This window comes from Gymnoscopelus braueri (assembly GCF_963280865.1).
Source record: "Gymnoscopelus braueri genome assembly, chromosome: 1".
NCBI lineage: Eukaryota > Metazoa > Chordata > Actinopteri > Myctophiformes > Myctophidae > Gymnoscopelus > Gymnoscopelus braueri.
Window position 1 is genome coordinate 30161082 of NC_137603.1, and position 21176 is coordinate 30182257.

At 40.6% G+C, this 21176-nt stretch overlaps 1 protein-coding gene across 2 annotated transcripts; it reads left to right on the top strand.

Annotated features, from left to right (window-relative positions):
- The first annotated feature begins 198 nt into the window (after nt 1-198).
- On the top strand, nt 199-20941 carry ube2q1 (ubiquitin-conjugating enzyme E2Q family member 1). 2 transcript variants are annotated; one of them, XM_080437732.1, is made up of 13 exons: nt 199-1075; nt 2338-2442; nt 5801-5923; nt 6429-6485; nt 9153-9308; nt 10047-10131; nt 11275-11335; nt 11438-11528; nt 11643-11701; nt 11943-11991; nt 12240-12335; nt 14373-14439; nt 17419-20941. In XM_080437732.1, exons 1-13 carry the CDS (start codon nt 917-919, stop codon nt 17448-17450), a joined length of 1140 nt encoding a protein of 379 aa, XP_080293858.1. In that variant the 5' UTR covers nt 199-916; the 3' UTR covers nt 17451-20941. The 2 variants fall into 2 exon arrangements, with proteins under 2 accessions (XP_080293858.1, XP_080293859.1); XM_080437733.1 differs by having other exon boundaries at nt 9153-9293.
- Nucleotides 20942-21176: the final 235 nt, after the last annotated feature.

The following is a 21176-nucleotide window of genomic DNA, read 5'->3' on the forward strand; positions in this document are numbered from 1 at the left end:
CATACTGTTCATAGAGCTACTTATCACATAGGCCTGCCCTACAGTAGTGTACTACGTACACTGTTCATAGAGCTACTTATCACATAGGCCTACAGTAGTGTACTACGTACATACTGTTCGACTCAAAGTGCTTGTTCCGTTTTATTTTCACTCCCCCGCCTATGCCGCGCTGCATGCTGGGATTCTGCGGGAAGGAGCGGAGCAGAGCGGGTAGAGAGAGAATGCTATGGGACGCCATCTTTAAACCCCACAACAAGACTCTCACTCACACACACACACAGACAGCAGCGCAGCAACCGGGACGAACTGGAACAACGACACAGCAAAGAACACACAGACGCAATAACTTGTGAATTCGAGGTTTTTAGCGGGCGAAGCCAGCGAGGAGCCGTCCAGTGGGACCGTGGGCACGGCGCACCGCGGGGCCAGCGGACATGTTATTGGAACACGACGGCCGCACAAACAACAATAGACGGAAAGAACAACAACAACGGGACTCTGTGCTAGGCTAGCCGAGCTAGCATCTTAGCTCGAGCTGTAACCCGAATGATAATTACGAGCTAAAGCTAACCAGGCTAACGTTAGCTAGCTAACCACATCGCGAGCTAATCTCGCTCTAGACGTTATTTACTAGACTGTGTGTTGTTTTGTCCCCGACTTTTAACAGTCCGGTGGCAGTTTTAATACAAACCCTCCCCGTGTTTTACGACACGTACCCACCGCCTCGTCCATCTTTCTGCGTTGTGGGACTGGAACCGCGGCTGTTGTTTGGGGCTGTTAAAAACTGATAGCACTAGCAGCAGCTGGCTAACGAGCTAAGCTAAGTCCCCGACTCGGCCCCCCTCCACCCCCACTCCCCCCTCCAGTCCCCTCCCCAGCAGAAGCGGCCCTCCGGCCGGCCGGAGATGCGTGGAAGATGTCGGTGTCGGGGCTGAAGGCCGAGCTGAAGTTTCTGGAATCCATCTTCGACACGAACCACGAGCGATTCAGGATCATAGACTGGAAGCCGGACGAGCTGAGCTGCCAGTTCAACGTGACCGGAGAGAAGCTGTTGATCATCCACTGCAATATAACGGTAAAAAGACCGAGTTAATAATATGAGTGTGTGTGTATGGGGGGGGGGGGGGGGGGGGGGGGTTATATGACCAATCCGGCCTTGTTTATTGTTAATTTAACTCCTAGAGCAGTGTTTCTCAACCATTTTAATTTCAAAGACCCCCCCCCCCCAGTTTGATATGCATCAGGCCACGGACCCCCTTTTTGATACCATTTTGATCCCCGGGACCCCCCAATCATCGTTAGTGTTATCAGTGTTAATTTAACTCTGAGAATGTACAAACGGGTCCATTTGGTTTCATTTGTACACTCTCGGAGTTAGACACATAAGGGGATCAATTTGGTTTCTAACTATCAATTTGGCTGGGGACCCCCTGGAACCCCCCTCCCCCAAGAACCAATGGGGGTCCCCGGACCCCACTTTGAGAACCACTGCCTTAGAGTGTATAAATGGAACTAAATGGACCCCGTGGATGGTCCACTTGGTTCCATTTGTACACTCTCAAGAGTACAAAATGGATACATCAACAACACTGCATTTCTTTTTTCCCTTTTTTTTTTTTTTTTTTTTTTTTACTGTGTTGCTAAAGTTAGCTAGCATTTTAGCCGTTATGCTAGGCTAGCCCAGGATAGCATTTCGTGATGTGGTGATGATGAAACTGTGGGCAGGCTTCCTTTTGCTTTGCGTAGTTTGTTTTACCTACGCAGTAAGAGGATCTATTTCTTAAAGTCGTCACACCTTGAAAACACCCCCTAAAGGCCACAGTCAAAATGCGGCTGGTGACGTTATTTTCTATCCTCACCACAATGAGGTCTTACTCACTCACTCACTCACTGCAAGAGAGAGAGACACACACACGCAGTATGTTAATGTCAGCGACGTGATGATGATTAGGGTTGGAATCCGCAATCGGAGGGACCCGATCCAACATTGAGGAACCGGAATCTGTTCCGTCACATTTGGTATCGTTTCCGGAACCGGTTATTAATTGCACTGTCAGAGCTGGTATGTGGACTTAAGTTAACCTCTGCTATACAATTACAATACCAGTGGTATGACTATAACAATTATAACTCTGAGAGTGTGCAGGGTCCATTTGGTTCCATTTGTACACTCTCAGAGTTACAGTCCGTTTGGAACCTCCTATAGGAATTGTGAAAGGGAACCACTAAGGAATTATGGGAACTTTAAGAAGGGAATCGTTAAAATCCTAAAGGATCCTAACCCTAATGATGATCTGAACTGTATGCGTTTGTTTTCCTCAATCTTTCCTCCTTTAGGAATCCTACCCTTCTACACCTCCCATATGGTTTGTGGACTCTGATGACCCGAGCCTTGCACAAGTTCTGGAGCGTTTGGAAGATGTGAGACGAGGCAATACACTGGTAGGTGTCTTGCATTGCATACACATACACCATTCTATATCCTTGCCATTTGGACACCCGTTGAATTTGCAGTGACATTGTCATGGCAGCATTTACAATGAGCAGAATTAAGCTTTTAATGCATTTAGGGATGCCAGATGTTCTCAGGAATGACATGTATATGTTCTCACAGCCCAAGTCAGGAATGAACTTGAACAATTTCATAACAACAATGAGGCAGTGGTTACTGGTTAGTGACCAGATTAGACAGCAAATCTTTTCATGCCCAACAAGTTTTCTTTTTAAAAATTCTTTAGTGCTAGTTTTATCTAGCATGCTAAAGCAAATTAGATTTTCCCTTTCAGCAAAACTGCAGTGTTGATGAATGGAAGGACAGAAATAGATGAGTAGAGAACTGAGAGATTAGGGCTTATTTGATGAGAGTTGGCAGGTTAAAGAATTATTGCCCAGGTTGTTTCTCAGCGGGGGGGTGACAGCATGCTGGGCTTCAAAAACAGACAGATAATTGTAGTCAGTGCTAATTCATCTTTTGGCTCCTCTTTTCAATTATAGCCTTTGATTTAACTGTTGGGGAACGCAATCAATGAAAATATGTTTGTTTTCAACTCTCTGTGCGTCAATATTTTGGGGGTATTTGCAACAGTTATGCAGAATTGCAATACATTTCCACCAAATGTAGAACACAAGCTGCTAAATGATCTTTGTGGGCTCCTGATTGGATGACATTTGTAATCCACCTGAAAATGTAATTTCTGTTTACTAAAGGGCTTGAGAGTTACCCCTGTTACTGAACAAACGCTCTGTAAAAATGATTACTCTCAGAATATAGAGATTAAAAGGTATGGTAAGTGATATTTTTTGGTTGAAACAAAAAAAAAATTTGTTAAAAGGTTAAAGCACTATTCTGATAGTAATCATTGCTATTTTGGGGGTATTTGCAACAGTTATGCATAATTGCAATACATTTCCTATGTATTTGTTGCCTATTTTATACTTTAAAATATGTCTGAAAAAAGCTCAAAATGCATCAGCTATTTTCGTTATTTTTTTGACAATTTAAAAAGTTCACCTACAATGACATGACCAAAATAGGGATGCCAGGTTTAAAGTGGTCAGCATGGTGGTGTTTTAGAAAGTGCTCATTGCTCCAGCATAAAGCCATGTTCATGTAGCTGGAGATGAAGTGCTCACTGCCACTGAACAGGTTCCTTGTAGCTTTTTAGCCATGTGAATTGTTGCAGCTGGGGGATTTGCTGTTGGCTATCATATCGTTCAAACATTAGACAGCTTTCGGTGTTGACGTGAATGCAGAGGTCGTCTGACAAAGCCGTACTACTGGCTGTCAGGCAACTGGAGGGGAGGGGTCCATTTGGCAGGGCCGACTAGGCTCATAGGGGTGGCTTTTCATTAGGCCAAAGGGCCCTGTCATGTGAACACGGTTGACATTTGAAGTCAAGAATATCGGTGACAAGCAGTTCCTTGTATAAACTTACGTGGTGGCATCCTTCAGCTTAGATAGCCTACTTCTTCATGCCACGTGGCACATGCTCTTGTTTATAGGCCACGAGATATGCTTTTTATGGAAGTGTTGTCATTTTTTTTAGTGCTGGAGTTGTGTTTCTTTGCACCTTTGCACCAATACTGCTTTCAGTAGTAGATGCTGCCAGTTACACAGAGGCAGACTTTGCATTCCTCTGCACAGATACCATCTTTCTTTGCCAAAGTGTCTTGCTCTTGTGCAGACCTGAGGTATGTTTGTGTTGCACCAAATTTGAAGAGAGTAATACCAGCTAGCAATACTAGTAGTAGCCCACCAGCTTGTACATCGTGAATATTCAGTTAGTATTTGGTCTTAAAGGTGTTTTTTTTAAAATATATATTTGTGTGTATATATGTATGTATGTATGTGTATATGCATGTGTTAAATAGCTCTGTATTCTGATAGTAATAATTGATATAGCTGGTTTCTTCAGTAACGGGGGTCTCCCTGTCTCTCCAGCTCTTCATTAAATAGAAATACATTTTCAGTTCAGGATACCAATTTGATTTCATCTGGAGAGAGAACTCGTACAGGATAAACAAGTGAAATTGGAAGTGATGAAACAAACTAATACATTTGCAGACAAAATGTAGAACACAAGCTGCTAAATGATCTTTGTGGGCTTCTCTCTCCCTGATTGGTGGATTTGTAATCCACCTGAAAATGTAATTTCTAAATTTTCTAAAGGGCTTGAGAGACGGAGTGACCCCTGTTACTGAACAAACGCTCTATAAAAATGATTACTATCAGAATATAGAGCTTAAGAGGTATGTGGTAAGTGATATTTTTTGGTTGAAACAAAAAAAGGTTAAAGCACTATTCTGATAGTAATCATTGCGATATAGTGTTGGTTCAGTAACAGGAGTCTCCTCATCTCTCCACCTCTTTAAAAAAACAAAACAGTTTCAGATTGCAAAATTTCAGCCAATCAGGAGAGAGTACCCATTTATCAGCTTCATTTTTATTGTGTTCCAATTTTGTTTAATCTGTGTCATCCGAGTTCTCTCCCCTGATTGGATAAAACATTGGTATCCCGACCTGAAATGCATTTTCTGTTTAATAAAGAGCTGGAGAGACATGGAGACTCCTGTTACTGAACAAACACTCTAGAGCAATGAGTACTATCAGAATATAGAGCTATTTAACACTTATTTTAACCAAAGAATCACTTACCCTACCTAACGTTTTAACAATATACATTTAGTTTAAACCCAAAAATATCACTTATAGCACCTTTTTAAAATGTATGAGCATTTGTTCCTTTGTATTCCAGTAAGTGCATGTCTGGTTTACATTCTATGCTTAGCAGCTTACTTCAGTGTGATTCCCCACAAATCCTAGGATCCCCTTTCTAGGCATGTCCAAATAGCGAATATTCAGCAAAAAATTGCAGATCTACATGCTCACAATGTGGGAGTGCGACACATTGTGATCTTGTAGATCGACTATTTTCTGTGAAGTTTTTAAGTGTTTAATTAATGTACAATTGTTCACCAGTATCCTGCGCTGCAATTTTTAGTTGACTGGTGATACAAATGGTTCCCATTTCGGCTTCATAAAATAACTGGTAGGCTATGTCAAAATATTCTTGTCACCAGTAGGCAGATAACAGAACACATTTAGAGTGCAGATCAATTGTAACCTCCGTTCTTGTGTTATGCTAACATAAAATGACACCCACACTGCACTCGACAAAAGCTAAACTTTCATTGTCTATCTCCTGTGACCGTGTATATGTCTATCATGTGTCCACTGCTGTGCTCCTTTGTTTTTTTACCCTCTCTGTCACCCTGACCCGCTGTTGCCTCTGTTTTTCAGCTTTTGCAGCAGCTGAAGAAGCTCATCTGTGACCTTTGTCGGCTGTACAACCTTCCCCAGCACCCTGATGTGGAGATGCTGGACCAGCCCCTGCCTGCAGGCCCCGTAGCACAAGACCGAAAGGCAAGTCTGCCTGAAAGTGCTCTTGCCAAGTACTTTTCCTGTGGCTTAGCACAGCAACAGCACAGGCCTGTGTTTGATTTTGGGTGACACACTTTCTAGCGATGTGGGAGGAACATCCGTAGCAGGGTTTTCTGCACTTGCAGACCACTTATGCTCGCTCAGTGCTGAGATGGTAGCTTACAGAAGACCCGTAATGATGTGCTCTAAGCCTTCCACAGATCAATAGCCTCTTCCTGTGGTTTAGGGTCAGCGAAAGGTGCTCTCCTCTGACAAATTGTCTTGTCAACTTGGCATGTCTGCTTTTAACCACTTGAACCCCAGTATCCCTATTCTGTGGGGAACATTCGCCAAAAAGTAGCAGATCTACAAGCTCTCAACACGTCGCGCTACGACTTGTATCTTGTAGGTCTGCTATTATTGGCGAAGAGATATGGTGTAGATTTGAAAAAGAGTGGTTAAACCACTAGTCAACTTACCTCATTGTGTTCTCCATTATGTTTTTTAGCATGGGACCACTGATGAGGTCACATCTGAGGAAGAGGAGGAGGAAGAGATGGGAGAGGTATGTACACAATATTTTCTATTGCAGTTTCTATTAAGGACAAATGGTAGTCCATTACCATCTGTGTATCTTTGTTTATTGGTAAAAAGTACAAGACAGTGTTGGAGAGGCACATCAGAGATGACTGGCAGGTTTCCATCTCAAGACTAGCACAGGTTCATGTGCTTCCAGAGTTAACATCTTAACTGCTATTTTAGGCCTGGGCGATATGGACCAAATCAAATATCTCTGCTTGTAGATCTGATATTTAAAAAGAAAAAAATGTTTTAAAGTATTAAAAAAACAGAAGAGACAGCACTTATGCCATATCTCAATATTATGATATCCAAAATCCAAGAAGATATGTAGTCTCCTATCACAATATCGATAAAATATGCCACAGGCAAATAATATGATCTTTTGTTCTCATTGTGTTGTGTTTTCGGCTCAGTGATGATCACAATTGCATAGAGCATTTTGTAGTTGCATGATGCTGTGGTATGTGGCTTAGAACAGTTTGTCTAGCAAAGTGTCGGAACCCAGAAGTGGGTCAAGTAGAATTTGATTTGGTAGTACAGTCTCAGAACTAGCTGTGAAGTGGATCCTTATGTTTGGTGCAGGATCTGGTGTTGGTTGGGTAACTGGATGTGGAGTCAGTGTGATGGGGGTTGTCTCTGAATTATTTTGCTTGGGAGGCCTGGTGGTGGTCACTCCATAGATGTAGGAGACCCCCCTATATGAGTAACCTAAAGAGAGACTGAGAAGGGTGGTGATGGGGTGGAGGAAGGATGTTTCAAAAATAGCAGATCTACATGTGATGTGGTGTGAGCTTGTAGATCGGCTATGTTCGCTATTTGTAGTGCAAAAACGTATGCTATCTAGGGCTTAAGTGGTTAAAATAATGGGTCCTGATTTTAAGGTCACAGCATAACTTGGGTCCCAGTAAAAATAACAATCACTGGTTTATAAAAAATATCTGGTTTGTTTATTCATGTTTATATAAGAATCTAATGAACTGTCACTCACTCACTTCTGTAAACCTATGATGTGATAAGAACAGACTAATTCTGAATCACAATGTTCACATATAAAGGAATTTGTCTTGGTGCATTGCGCTCATATAGAAGACAGCAGATAAGAGATGAAATAATATGTAAGAATTAGAGTACGGTGAAAAAAAAAGTAAAGCTTGGAATATAAGAAGTGTAGGGTTTGACCACGTGTAACAATTATGGGCAATGTGAACACTATTGGACATTTAAGGATGGGGCCTGCACAAAATCATTACATAAGCATTTCTGTCAGCACCTGTTATATTTGATTACACACATAGTTCTATCAGTATGCAGTTATACCACACACATCTTTATGTATGAACATTTATAGCAATATAGTTGTTGTTGTTGTATACAAAGTGGTCTGTCCCATGTTCTAGTTCCTAAATTAGCCATCGATTGTCTTCTGGCCCGCCATCTAATGGCTTACAAAAAACTTGGCTGATGGCCAAACGTCTTTGCCGGCCCCTGGTTGAACCACTTTAAACCCTGTACGTCATTGACTGGAGTCCCCCAAGGGTATATACTTGCCCCCCTCCTTTTTTACCTCTACACCAAATAACATGGCTCAAAATAGCCAATCTAAAAGCTCACAGGAGTCACAACACATTGCTTAACGACACTTGAACTTTTTGCGCTCCTATTTTTGCCAAATGTTGCTGACAGAATAGGGATACTAGGGTTCAAGTGGTTAAACTGATCCTCATTTTGCTGAGGATCCCCTGGAACCCTTTTTGCAAGTTTTAAAATGGCAAAATAAGACAATGCGATCTACAAGTGTTGAGCTTGTAGATCGCCTATTTTCCCTGTTTTGTATTTATTTTAAAAGTATTAAATTAGTATTAACTATATGGCCTTGTGCATTTTTTGTTTACGAAGCCTAAAAGGAAATGTAGTTTTTATTTCTACGTTTCATTGTTCAATGACAAAAATAATTAAATCATTAATCACAATTAATTGTATGACAGTAAACCGTCAACAAAAATTTCATGATCGTGCCAGCCCTACCTGGCAGTCCCCACTTTGAGAAGCAATGATTGGCGCACCCCCATCTGAACACATTTGTGCCAACACAAGATTTGTGTTGTTAAAATGTTTCAAAGCTATTCTTACATGTTCCCCTTTTCTTTCAAGTTATTTTGGAAAATAGCTAACCTACAAGCTCACAACACGTCGCATCGCCTGTTGTGAACTTGTAGGCTAAACTGATTTTGATATATTAACTAATTTGGCTGGGAACCCCCTCAATGACCCCTGGGCGTTCCCAGACCTTACTCTGAGAACCAATTATTTATTGAATGTCAATGTATCCATGTTGTCTAGATTTGTCTGGACATAACTGATTATTCAATTCAACAATGTACCTGGATATTTTGTGTCTGACTACAGGAATATACTCGGTAACAGAGCATAAAGAAGAAATTATTCTCTTACATTATTGAAAGATACCTTAAAAATTAGATGGAATATATTCAACATTTCTATATGGAGATGCAAAATATTGCGCAGCCTCAGCCCTACCTGAACCTTTTGCACGCCTTATAGTTGACTTTTTATGTGGGTGACCTGAGAATTTAAGCTCTTTCTGACCGCTTCATAAGTGTGAGAGATAAATGCCAATTTAACCCCACAGGACATAGAAGACCTGGACCACTATGAAATGAAAGAGGAGGAGCCAGTGGATGGGAAGAAGTCAGAGGATGATGGCATTGAAAAGGAGAACCTGGCAATCCTGGAGAAGATCCGTAAGAACCAGAGGCAGGACCACTTGAACGTAAGTGCTCATTCGGTAAGGTGACCTTTCATACATTTTTGGGGGTTGGGACTGCATGCGGTTGATAATGTTACAGTTGATGTAGGTCATAATCTCAGTGTATTGGTAAATTCTCTGCATGCCCTTTTGAGACAGTTAAATAGAAATTGTGCATGATCAGCTTACTATTTAACTGTTAACACCAGCCTTTGTCTTCAGTTTTATACAGTGGTGTTATTTGAAATAACACCATCAAATGATGATCAACCCTGTTTCATACTCATAAAATAACTGTAATGAAATTGTGAGAATGATTTGATGAAATGCTGACTTAAATACAAATAAATAATAGTTTTGGGCTAAATTTGCTTGACATTGGAGGTCCTGTTTCTCGATGTGCTTCTATATATGCCTACAGCATCCTTCCTTTCAGGTTCCCTGAGATTCTGCCCATTGATGCAGCATTCTTGTGCAAACAATTGGTTGTTCAGGGGGACTTCCCCAGTCCAGCCTTCTTCTTCCCTCTTGTTTAGATGTTCAGCTGTCTGAGTTTATTTGGGGTCTGAATTGCTAAAATAAATAAATAATTATAGGTCAACCCAGTGGCGCAGACTTCCCATGCACTCCCAAAGCATGGGGGGGGGACTTGTGAGAGCATTTTCACAGAGTGGGAGATATAAATGTCAAAGTCTTAACATGTTTGCATTTGATGCTTCGTATTATTGACAGGTTATTAAGCACGTGCTGTGCCTTGGTGTCTTATTTATTTTGTAGGGGGCCGTGTCTGGTTCAGTGCAAGCCTCTGACCGACTGATGAAGGAGCTTAGAGAGATCTACAGGTCCCAGAGTTACAAGACGGGTATGCACACATGCCTTCTAAATCAGTAGTTCTCACACTTTCAAGATGTTTCGAAAAGATAGCAGATGTACAAGCTTGCAGCGCACACTGTGAGCTTGTAGATCCGCTGTTTTTGAATAGCCAACGCAAAAATGACACATGCTTTCCTGGTCTTAATGGGTTAAAATAAAACTTGTTTTGTTAAAAAGTTAAAGCTCTATATTCTGATGGTCATCATTGTTATAATAAACAGAAAATACATGGTGGGTCACCAATTTCAGCCAATAAGGAAAGGGAACCATTTATCTGCTTCAATTTGATATTATTCAAATTGTAATTTTTTTCTCTTTCCCCCCTGCAATTTCTTTGTGTCAACAATTCCAATTTCACATGTTTATCTTGTATCCTGTATGAGTTCTCTTTCCTGATTGGATGAAATTGGTATCCCTACCTGAAAATGTATTTTCTGTTTACTATAGAGCCAGAGAGACCCCTGTTATTGAACAAACGCTCTGATAAAGCAATGATTACTATCAGAATATAGAGCTATTTAGCTGACATGCCCTTTTAACTAATGTGTATTACTATCTGCTAATAATTATTTTATGTGTATTATAATCTTGTTAGTGTACCAGATATGTCATAATGTCATGGTTGATAATGTATGTTCCAGAAAGTTATTAGTTATTAGTACTTCACAGTACTAATAACTTTCATGTGATATAAAGGATTGTGTGTAAACACTATTTGACCTAGCTCTGCATTAGAAATGGATAGAGGCATGTTGATTTCCTCCCGAATAAATAGATGTGATCTGATTAATATACATGCATTATGATTTGATGAAAATGAACAGGCAATTTCTTGACACTAAATGGGTAATGTTATCTAGGTGTGGGATCTCTCTTTATTTTCTCCCAGAAATGATAGAAACGATGTGATGGGTGCGGTAATCATCTGTCTATTATATCGTGGGAAATTAATCATTTGAATTGTAGTCTTATCTCATTGCAGTCTTATCTAATTGAATTGAAGTGTGGGCTCATTAATTTGCAGTGCAATCAAATTATTTGATCTTCAAGTAAATGGAAAGACTGGCAACATTTTAATTATTGTGTTCAGGATTCTTTCAATGACGCCAAACCACCTTGTCTCTTTTAATAGGCATCTATTCTGTGGAGCTTGTCAATGACAGCCTTTATGAATGGCACGTCAAGCTGAGGACGTAAGTAGCCTCCGGATTTTTATTTAGTTTTAGATTTAAACTGTTTAGTTTCACATACTGATATTATGAATTCACTGATTACACAATTGTACAATTCAACAGGGTGGATCCAGACAGCCCTTTACACAGTGACCTGCAAGTCCTTAAGGAAAAAGAGGGAATGGATTACATTCTGCTAAACTTCTCATATAAAGTGAGTACAGAGATTATTTTCCTCTGATCGAGTCTTTTGCCCGATGTTGCGAGTCGATATAAGTATTGGGAAATGTAATCTAATCTGCAATCTTCTGATTTATTTTCTTCATAGGATAACTTTCCCTTTGATCCACCATTCGTGCGGGTAGTTTCACCTGTGCTTTCTGGAGGGTGAGTTCATTCCACATGATTGTTTCCCATTTCGACTGCAGTTTTAATCTGGGTGTTTGTCTGCAGTCTGCAGGTGGCTGCGTCTGAGGACACGCCCGGTAGATGCCCCCGAGGAAGCAATAAAGAGATGACAAAATAGGCCATCAATGTTTTTGGAATTTCATTGTGATTTGATAATAACCCCCTTCTGTTTCATCACGTGTAGCTCATGTTCTTATTTTGACTTTTCTTCTTGTTCAAGTTATGTTCTTGGAGGAGGTGCCCTGTGCATGGAGCTTCTCACCAAGCAGGTATATAGATGTTTGATTTTTTACACTTAACCATAAATTGAATACATAGAATTGTAAGGAATGTTGAAATGATCCACCAGTATATGCTCATAACGCTTGGTGATGAGCTTGCGGATCGACTATTTTTGAACATTTTTGAAGAGGGCTTAAGTGGTTAAATGTAATGGCAGCAAATGCTATATGTTGCTATGAATTTGTCTATTTTACAACTTTGTGTTTATTGGCACTATTTTGACTCTACATTGCAGGGCTGGAGCAGTGCCTATTCCATAGAGTCTGTTATCATGCAGATCAATGCCACTTTAGTCAAAGGAAAAGCCAGAGTGCAGTTTGGAGCCAATAAGGTAAGCCGGGCAAACTGTTAAGGAGTAAAATGAAAGTAAAACAATGTCATGTGGTAACTTTAACCCACTTAACAGAATGAGTGACACAGGCCATGGTCATATTGCTTGATTTAGGGTATTTTTGTGGCGGCTGAACGATTCTGAGAACGCTAAGGATCTGTTCCAGTGGCATTTGCACGTGGTTTGACACATAGCAGTTGTAAACAATGCTCACTCCTGGATGACACAGTTTGATAACCATGTTCAACAAGACTGAAGTATACCAGTGGGAGGGTTTAATCATGTAGGTATTCCGTTTTTCACGGCTTGGTGTCTAAGGGGCGAGTCGTCAGCGATTCCCAACCTGTATTCCTGGGTCCACTGGTGGGCTGTGAGGATATTGCAAGTGGGCCCCCAAATAATTGGCAAAACACCAAGGTTTTATTCATAGTATATCCTAGCATTAATATTTAAAAAACAATTATAACTTCAAAGCAAATGTCATGCTAGCTATTTTAAACCTTGAAAAGGGTGTTTTAATTGTGATACCGATAAATAGAAATTTAAAGCACTCCGTTAGTTCCATTAATCCAAGCCGGAACACAATTGATTGATAACCCATCTGAAAAGTCTAATTATAGATATAGAGTTACAGCGCTAGCATGACATGACATCTTTTGGGTGATTTGATAAGGACATCCGTACTTAATTCAACATTATACTTATTTTCAAGACCATGTTGCTTGATTCAGATTTGTCACTGCCTTATACTCACCACCTCTTTGTGTGATTTTGTTTGTGCACTTGTCCACCTAACATAGGCTAACTTATGTGACTCATTGGGTATGCTCGATAAAGTCAGCTGTTCTGGAGGCGTCAGACCGCTTCCAGCGGATATGACCTTGATCGGTCCAGTTGAGGGCTAAACAGGGTAATGTGTAGCTTTATGTCAGCGGCCTCATTCGGCCTCAGAATGATTGTGGAAAAGCCCTTTTAACCTCTGCAAACTGGCCTCTTGTATGGGGCCTGATTGTTCAATAAGAAAATGTGTTATAACTAGTGTTGAATGTTGATTCCCTTAAGGTGGCACTGTGAAGGAAGCCAAGTGTTTTTTTTTATGCCTTATGTATAGCCAGAAAGGTGATTATCTAGCTTTCCCTATGCCTAGCTATGTTTTGAGACATCTCAAAGCATTGCTAGCCACAGCAAATGTAAGTAACGTGGCTAAATCCCATGAAAAACGGGTAGCGTGTGCACAACAGATGAGCATTGCCTGCTCTCCCAATGTCTGCCTGAGCGTGGTCACCAACAAGTGCCTAATCAATGTCACAGACCGTGGCCATAATGCTTGAACAGATCCAGCCCAGAGTGACCTCTCAGAGCAGGCCTGATGTAATTCTGTCTACATGGTCCTTAAAGCTTGAGGCTCGACTTACGCAACATGGTGCTGTGCTTAGCAGCCTGTTGCGTCTTGGATAGCCAGGGAAGTGCTGAGCTCTTAATGCAGCGGCAGCATCCTTCCAGTTCACTCTGTGCTGTCACTTTCCTTAGACTTTATCGTTCTTTTGGTGGCTCTCGTTAGAGTTTGAAACAGACCCAAACAATCTAAGATAGTATTTATAAGCCACCCTGGAAAGATAGCTTGTTGTCCCAGTTTGGCCTTATCTCAGCCACTGAAAGAAATTGATGTTGGGAGCCCTGATGTTATGATTTCCATTTGGGCATTCAGTTTTTTTCTTGCCTGGTCTTGTTTTCTTGTAAATATTTCCTACATGTATATTTTCTTTCTGTGTTGTTGAATATGTTGTTGGTAAGCTGTCAAATTAACCCGAATCAGTCAGATTTATATATTTTTGCATCCCTCGAAATGAATAAACATGTGTCAACTTAACGTTTGTGTACCTGTGTCTAAAATGTATTTAGTTTCCACAGGCAATCGCAACAAGACGACTCGAGTGCATGTGTTACTGGAGCACAATTTTTTTTCCCACCTTTTTAGATCTGTCATTGTTAACGTAGCTCACTGTCATAGGTTGACTGTCTCATCTCTTTGTGCAGAACCAGTACAATCTTGCCAGAGCACAGCAGTCCTACAAGTCCCTGGTCCAGATCCATGAAAAGAACGGTGAGTGTTATCGTCTCCTGTTTCATACAGGGAACATTGCTGACCTTGTTTACTGAAACCCAATCCCTCCTTCTGTTCATCAAAGTGTTTGAAAATGACTGCTGGCTCAGTGATAGCGCAGTTCATATTGTTTCTGCAGTAAACATGGACAGCATTTGCATGCACACAGTGTAGTTATTGACCTGACTCTTGAGTCTGAAAAGGTTTGCTAACAGTTTAACCAACATGAACCCTAATGTCCCTATTCTGGGGCGAACAATATGCAAAAATAGCAAATCTACAACAACCCAGAAAGTGTCGCAGTGTGACGTGTTCTTTCTGTACATCGGCTCTTGGGTGTTGAGGGGAAAAAAGAAGCAGACATTATTGAGCTCTTTGGAACCCCGGTCAACTAAGTATATAGGGTTTATGCGGTTAAAGTAAATGGAATCTGAATATCACATTCATTAGTCCTTGAATGGGCTTGTAATAAAAGGCAAGTTGTTTTTGATGCCATATAAGGATTAGAATGGGATGGTCTGTTTTGGCTTACACCTTTGGTTGCACATCTTGGCAGATATTCAGATTAATGTAGTGTGCTACAAAATTCTGACTCTGCTTGACTCAAAAGTGAAATTACACCAGAGTTTGGCATTACAGGGCTCGATATTTTAAACATTGTAGATGCATATGCTCCCAAAACGTAATCGTCACCTCAAAATATAAATGGGAGCATTTGTGAGAGTGCAAATAATAATTCTGGTGTCGCGCGACAAAAATGAGCGCTTCTCGCCATCCAGAAAAGCTCATGTGTCGTCATTACATTGTGAGCTGACAGTAGGCGCTCTGGTACTATGCAGTAGTGTGGAGATAGTTTGCTCATTGGCATGACGGAGCAGACGCGTCACTGAGCGCTGTATTTTTAAGTTAAATTAGTCCACTGCTTGCTAGGCTGCTTGCCCGATGTGTGTGTGTGCTTGAGTTTTTAGATGACAGAAGAGTCATGGGAGAACACACAGCTGGTATAATTGTATACAACTGCAACAAAAAATATTCAGAATCAGTATGTAGCCTATTGAAAAATGTATATTTGACAATACTCAACTTGATTGTTGCACACATAAGAAGTGAGTTGTGAACCTGTGAGTAGCTATATGTAATGGCCAATGTAACAGTGTATAATACCCTCCACTACACCACTGGTTGCAGCCCAACGTTCATCTTTTCTCGTAACCTTTCTACAGAGGCATTATGTATATTCTTTGTTTGCACAGAAGCACAGCTTCCACAACTTTATCCTACCATTGCCTGCATTTTATTGTGGACATAAAAAATATACAATATATTACTATTATTTAGGTTACTATATCTATTATTTAGGTTACTATATTTATTTATTTATCATTTAGAAATTCCAATTATATTAAACAAATGGGCTATCAAATATACAGTTTATACTGTATACTGCCTCCGGCTCATTGAAGAGCTAGATTGAAGGAGGACAGAGAGCCTGCAGACCATATTTTGAATGTCTGGGATATTGCATAAAGCCCTATGCAATTTCAAGGCTACTTTACCCATTTTATGTTAATTGTAAACCGTATGGATAGATTGTTCTTTTTTATAGATAGGGTTAGAAAATTACTTATATTGCCAGTTCTCCTACTTTTTTGCTGGTGCAACAGTGCTATAAAACAAAGCCCTACATTATTTGCTGCCGGCCTCGTCCTCCACTCTATTTGAATTTAGTCTCATTGTCAAGATAGCAGAAACATTTTACAAATTAATTTATCTTTATTCATCAGGCATACGAAAATACTTATTGGCTTGACAGAAATGCAAAAAAAACTGATTATTATAAGATTCCCAAATATTCAAGCAGAAATATATTTTATTCCCATCCTCAGGGCTCATTCACAAAAACTTTGAATAATTTGGAGCTAGGACAGATCCTTGCAGAGAGGCTTCCTTTCTCACTTTGTCTCTTTGTTCCATGTGCAGGCACTGGAATATATTTGCACATCTGAATTGTGAAGGCATTAACATTTTCAAGATGGTCTCAGTTACAAAACAATTACTTCTTTCATGGATGACAACCTTCATAGCCTGTCACGAGTGTGCTTTCCTCCTGAATTAAGAATGAGTTTGTCACCTGTAAAATACACAGAAATGTCACGTTAAGCTATAATTCTCAACACAATGTTTGAAACAATTATCAATACTAGAGTAAGACTAGGGAGCTGAAATATGTCTAAAAGGCAGCATTTGAAGGCAGGGAATCTATGAACTATCCCAAGTCCCAAGTGAACTATCCCTTCTTTCAAGCGATATGGAAGGCAGTATCTTTCTTTTATTCTTCAATTCTGTAACACATAACATCACTTAACATTTGTCACATGTGCAGTATGTAATGTCATTCTTTGGTTTTAAATCTGGAAACTTACTCTGAATTCTGGGAGTGTATTTGACTATTGTAAAGTAGTAGTAGTTTTCTCCATTCCTTTTTTATGGGGAAAAAACTAGACGTATATCAAATATTACATTCTTGCAATGATCATTAGCTATCAGTTCATTTAATAAAACTACATAACAACACATACTGCCTTGGAAGCCTGTCTCAACCAGTTTCGTTTCCATGTACCGCCGTACTAAACGTTTCCTTCAAAGGACAGCGACTAATAATCAGGCAGTTGCCTCATTAGAGTCAGACTGACACAAAGCCATAATCTTGGTGATATTCCTAAGCCTCATTTATACTCGGTTGCACGCCAGTGGCAGTTGCCTGATTAGAGGCAGATTGACACAGAGCCACAGTCTTGGTGATATTCTTACGCCGGATTTATACTTACTTGTGTGCGGGTGTCGTGAGCGGCTATTTTCGGTGCGCGACACATATATAATTCAGGCTTTGTACTGCATGTTTGAAGTGCCATTCTAGGATTGTGTATTCATCATATTCCTTAGTTTGTAGTATTAACTCTGTTGTGCTTGTCCTCCCAGGTTGGTACACACCACCAAAAGAGGATGGCTAGGAGAGAACCAGCCACCTTTCCTGCACTGGGACCACATGTCGTAGGATCAACACCTTTTTTTTTTTCCTTCTTGTGACCAATTTTCTTTCTCATTTTCTTTTCTCCCGCCTGTTATTTCTGGAGTCAGTGGAGTTACTTTCAGTTGAAGTTTTGGTCCCCTGACCAAATTCCTCTCATTCTGCAACCACCCGGTTACTTATACACACACACACACACACACACACACACACACACACACACACACACACACACACACACACACACACACACACACACACACACACACACACACACACACACACACACACACACACACACACACACACACACACACACACACGCATACGTGTCCGATCACAACTTCATCCGGCTAGTAGGGGATCTTGTCTCCTACTCTAGATATTTTGCTTCTTCACCTTTGTCGCCTACATTCACACTTTTTTTTTTCTTCCATTTGCACCCTCATCCCATACTCCTGAGGAAACAGTGGACTATGTATCAAACCCCCTCTGTTTGATTTGATATCTGCGTTGGGCATGCCAAGATGACTGCCTATGACCTTGGCCAAGGCTGAGGCATGGCAAAGCTTCCCAGCTGCGACGGCGTTAACGCTCGGTTGCTGGACAGTGCCTCTCCAGCCACAGACTGGAACTGAAGAACGACAAGCGACGTTACCCCTCTTGTGATTGCAGTGGTGGGCTGGGTGGGACATTTAAATGCAGGGTGGTGGTGGTCGGAGCCACCGCCTCGCTTTTCCCTGGATGGCTTCTATAATATTTGTGCTTATAAAATATCTGTATAAATGCCAAGATTCCACTCCTGTGGAATAACACGCTCCTGAGGCTAGCTTGCTTTCAAAACACCTTAACTGTTTGGTTTTTTTTTTTCAAGAAAAAAGCTTGAAGCCCTGAGATGGAATGGAAGTTAAAAGAGACTTCTGTGTCCTGGGTGGAACAATCCCCAATGAAGTATGATACACACTGTTGAGCTCCCAAGGTGGAGGACACTGTTGTCCAGAACCATCGCCGCCGACCAGGCCGTTCCCCTACAGAGCTTCAGAGAGTATGGCTAAGATGGCAGCATTCTGCAACATGACCAGGTCAAGCCAGGGGCATGTTGGAATTCGATCACACTGTAATGTAGTCGATTTTAACACCTCATGTAAACTTGTAAATTTGTATTTCTGCAAATGGATTTAATTGTTTTTAATGTAACCTTGTCTGGGTCTTGGGCTGGGCAGAGACTGTGTTACTATATTATACCCTTGACTATTAACAGCAGGGGATTCTGCAACTTCTCAAGACTTGATAGAACAAGGAAAAAAAATGCTTCATGGATACTCTTGCAGAAGTAGAAAAACTAAAAAAAAAGAAGAAAAAAAAAGGTATAAAAAAAAAACCGTCAACCATATTCTTATGTAAGCTTAATGACTACTGCTGTTTGTTTTCTGTTTTGTTATTGAGTTTTAATCCTTTAGATTTGTTATTGGCAACAATGACTATATCATTCCTCTTTCTTTGATGGCACCTCTTTATTATGACGGCTGTAACAATAATTGCATAGACACAGCTGTTTATGGCATTCCAGAGATTTCAGCTTATTTGTACCTAATCGCTCAAAACGTGATGAACCTCAGTAAGGCTATGCAGAGACGAGACGGATACTGGAGGTTTAGATGGACTGAATTGTCACCCGCTTCACATCCTGGCTGTCCTGCTAATCCTTTCCTTTCCAATATTAGAGAATAAGTGACCTTTTTTTCCCTGCTGTCTTCTCCTTGACCTCATGGCAGTTTTTTAATACAGCCACAGTTTCAATAGTATTGGTTATAAATAACTACTGGCTTCACTCAGAAAATCTACTTAAGTCCATTCTATTATTAGTGTATTTCTGCAGGTTTTTATAACATCTGAATTGACCACAGGAAGGACCCAGCTCTCCCCGTCTTCATAACCACTCTCAGTGCTGCCATATCCTTTAGCATGCTGAGTCGTAAATATAATGTGAATAATAGGCAGAAAACCGTGTGAAGCATTCTAGTCAGTGCTGTTACACATTTGTTGTGGGTGTTTGTTATGTGGGTATTCACATTGTTTTATGTCTGTTGTCCTAGGGGAAGAAATGGCATTGAAAGCAGTTGATTCCAAGCATTCCTCAGTTTCTGGGCTACGTTTTGGTTTTGGAATATCACAAAATACTAACCTCATTCACAATACAGACAGACTTGCCAAAAAAAAGGTTGCAATGTAAATTTGAGTCCCAAGTCCTGGATCTGTCTGGTATCGGTCATTCCTCTTGCAAACACAGGTCACGTTTTAACTCTTCTGAGACATTTAATATCCTACTTAGCGAGTCTCGTTCACAACAAGCCCTCTCTCAACATTACCGTGGATCATCAGCATGGATGTTTGGTGTCGTGCCACTGGTGTCGTACTCTTTGTTTTCATTTTGGTTGCGTTCCGTCAAGCCCTTCCCTCTGTTCTCTGGAGAAGCAAACTCAGGAATACATACTGCACACTTGACTTTGCAAGGGATTGGCGCAGAATATCTTGATGCAAGATTTAGATGTCTTTCCGTCTTGAAGTGGGCATGGTGAGGGGTTATAAACCAGCTCCTCTGTTTCACTGTAGACTTTGCAGTGTGTTTTGTTCTTGGCATTTAGGCTTTATTTTGCTTTTCTGAATAACTTTACAATTGATACATTCACAGTTCATAAGCTTGTATTCAGAAGGTTTTGGAGTGATATTGTTTTGGGGCAGGTTTAAGCCCGTTGTCTCATCCCCTCAAATTGGCTTGCTCTTTAAGGGTGTGTTCGGACTGCTAAACAGCCCCCCCTTTCCGTTTGATATTGCTGTCTTCTGCATGTCAGTGTATCGGTAAGTGGTTTCTCCCAAGTTGCTGAAATGGTGGGCAGGTTTGCAGAGGTTGAGTGGGGTTTATAGCAAGACAGTTTTTCCTCTTGCTCATTTAGTTAATATTATGGTTTGCCTACGTTGTGCCACAGGGGTCAGTTCTCCTTGGTGCATTTAATGAGCCAAGTGTCAACATCAGAGACACTTGGACTTGAATAACTCATCCTTTCTGGGTCACCTTTACAGATGCCAGGACTCCCAACACTGTAGCAGTTCAGATTGTTGTGCCATCAGATCTAGTTTAGGTCAACGTCTTATACCTGGCTCTAGGTATAAGACCATACAATGTAGTCTTGTTTTCAGTAGTGCAGTGGATAAAAGCTTCTCTTTAATTAATACAGGTGGTCTGATTAACAAAACCTCCCAGTGCTCGACAAACATCATTTTGGCTCTGAGATCTGAACTAGCCTGAATCTGGGTTCCTTTATCTTGCTTCATTCTGCGGTGGCCGGGTTTTAAAGTTATGCACTGTTGGCATGCTTTGGTTTTGTTTTTTTCCATTGCAAGGGTGATTTTGACAATGTACAGTAATTTGTAAACTTGCATCAAGTTTATGAATAAAGAATTTTATGAAATAAATGTGTATTTTGTACATTATTCTTAATACAGTGTTTGTATATAACTAAACATAATCAGGCCTCAGTCTGCCTGCCACTTGAATCAGATTTGTACAGTAAAAGGCCAGTAAACAAAATGATTTTATTTTAAAAAAAGTATCTAGCACTTGTCAATATAAATTGGCTGGAAGACTAACAATAAGCACAACGACAAACAATGGAGCTTAGTTTCCAAAACACACAAAGAAGCTTAGGAG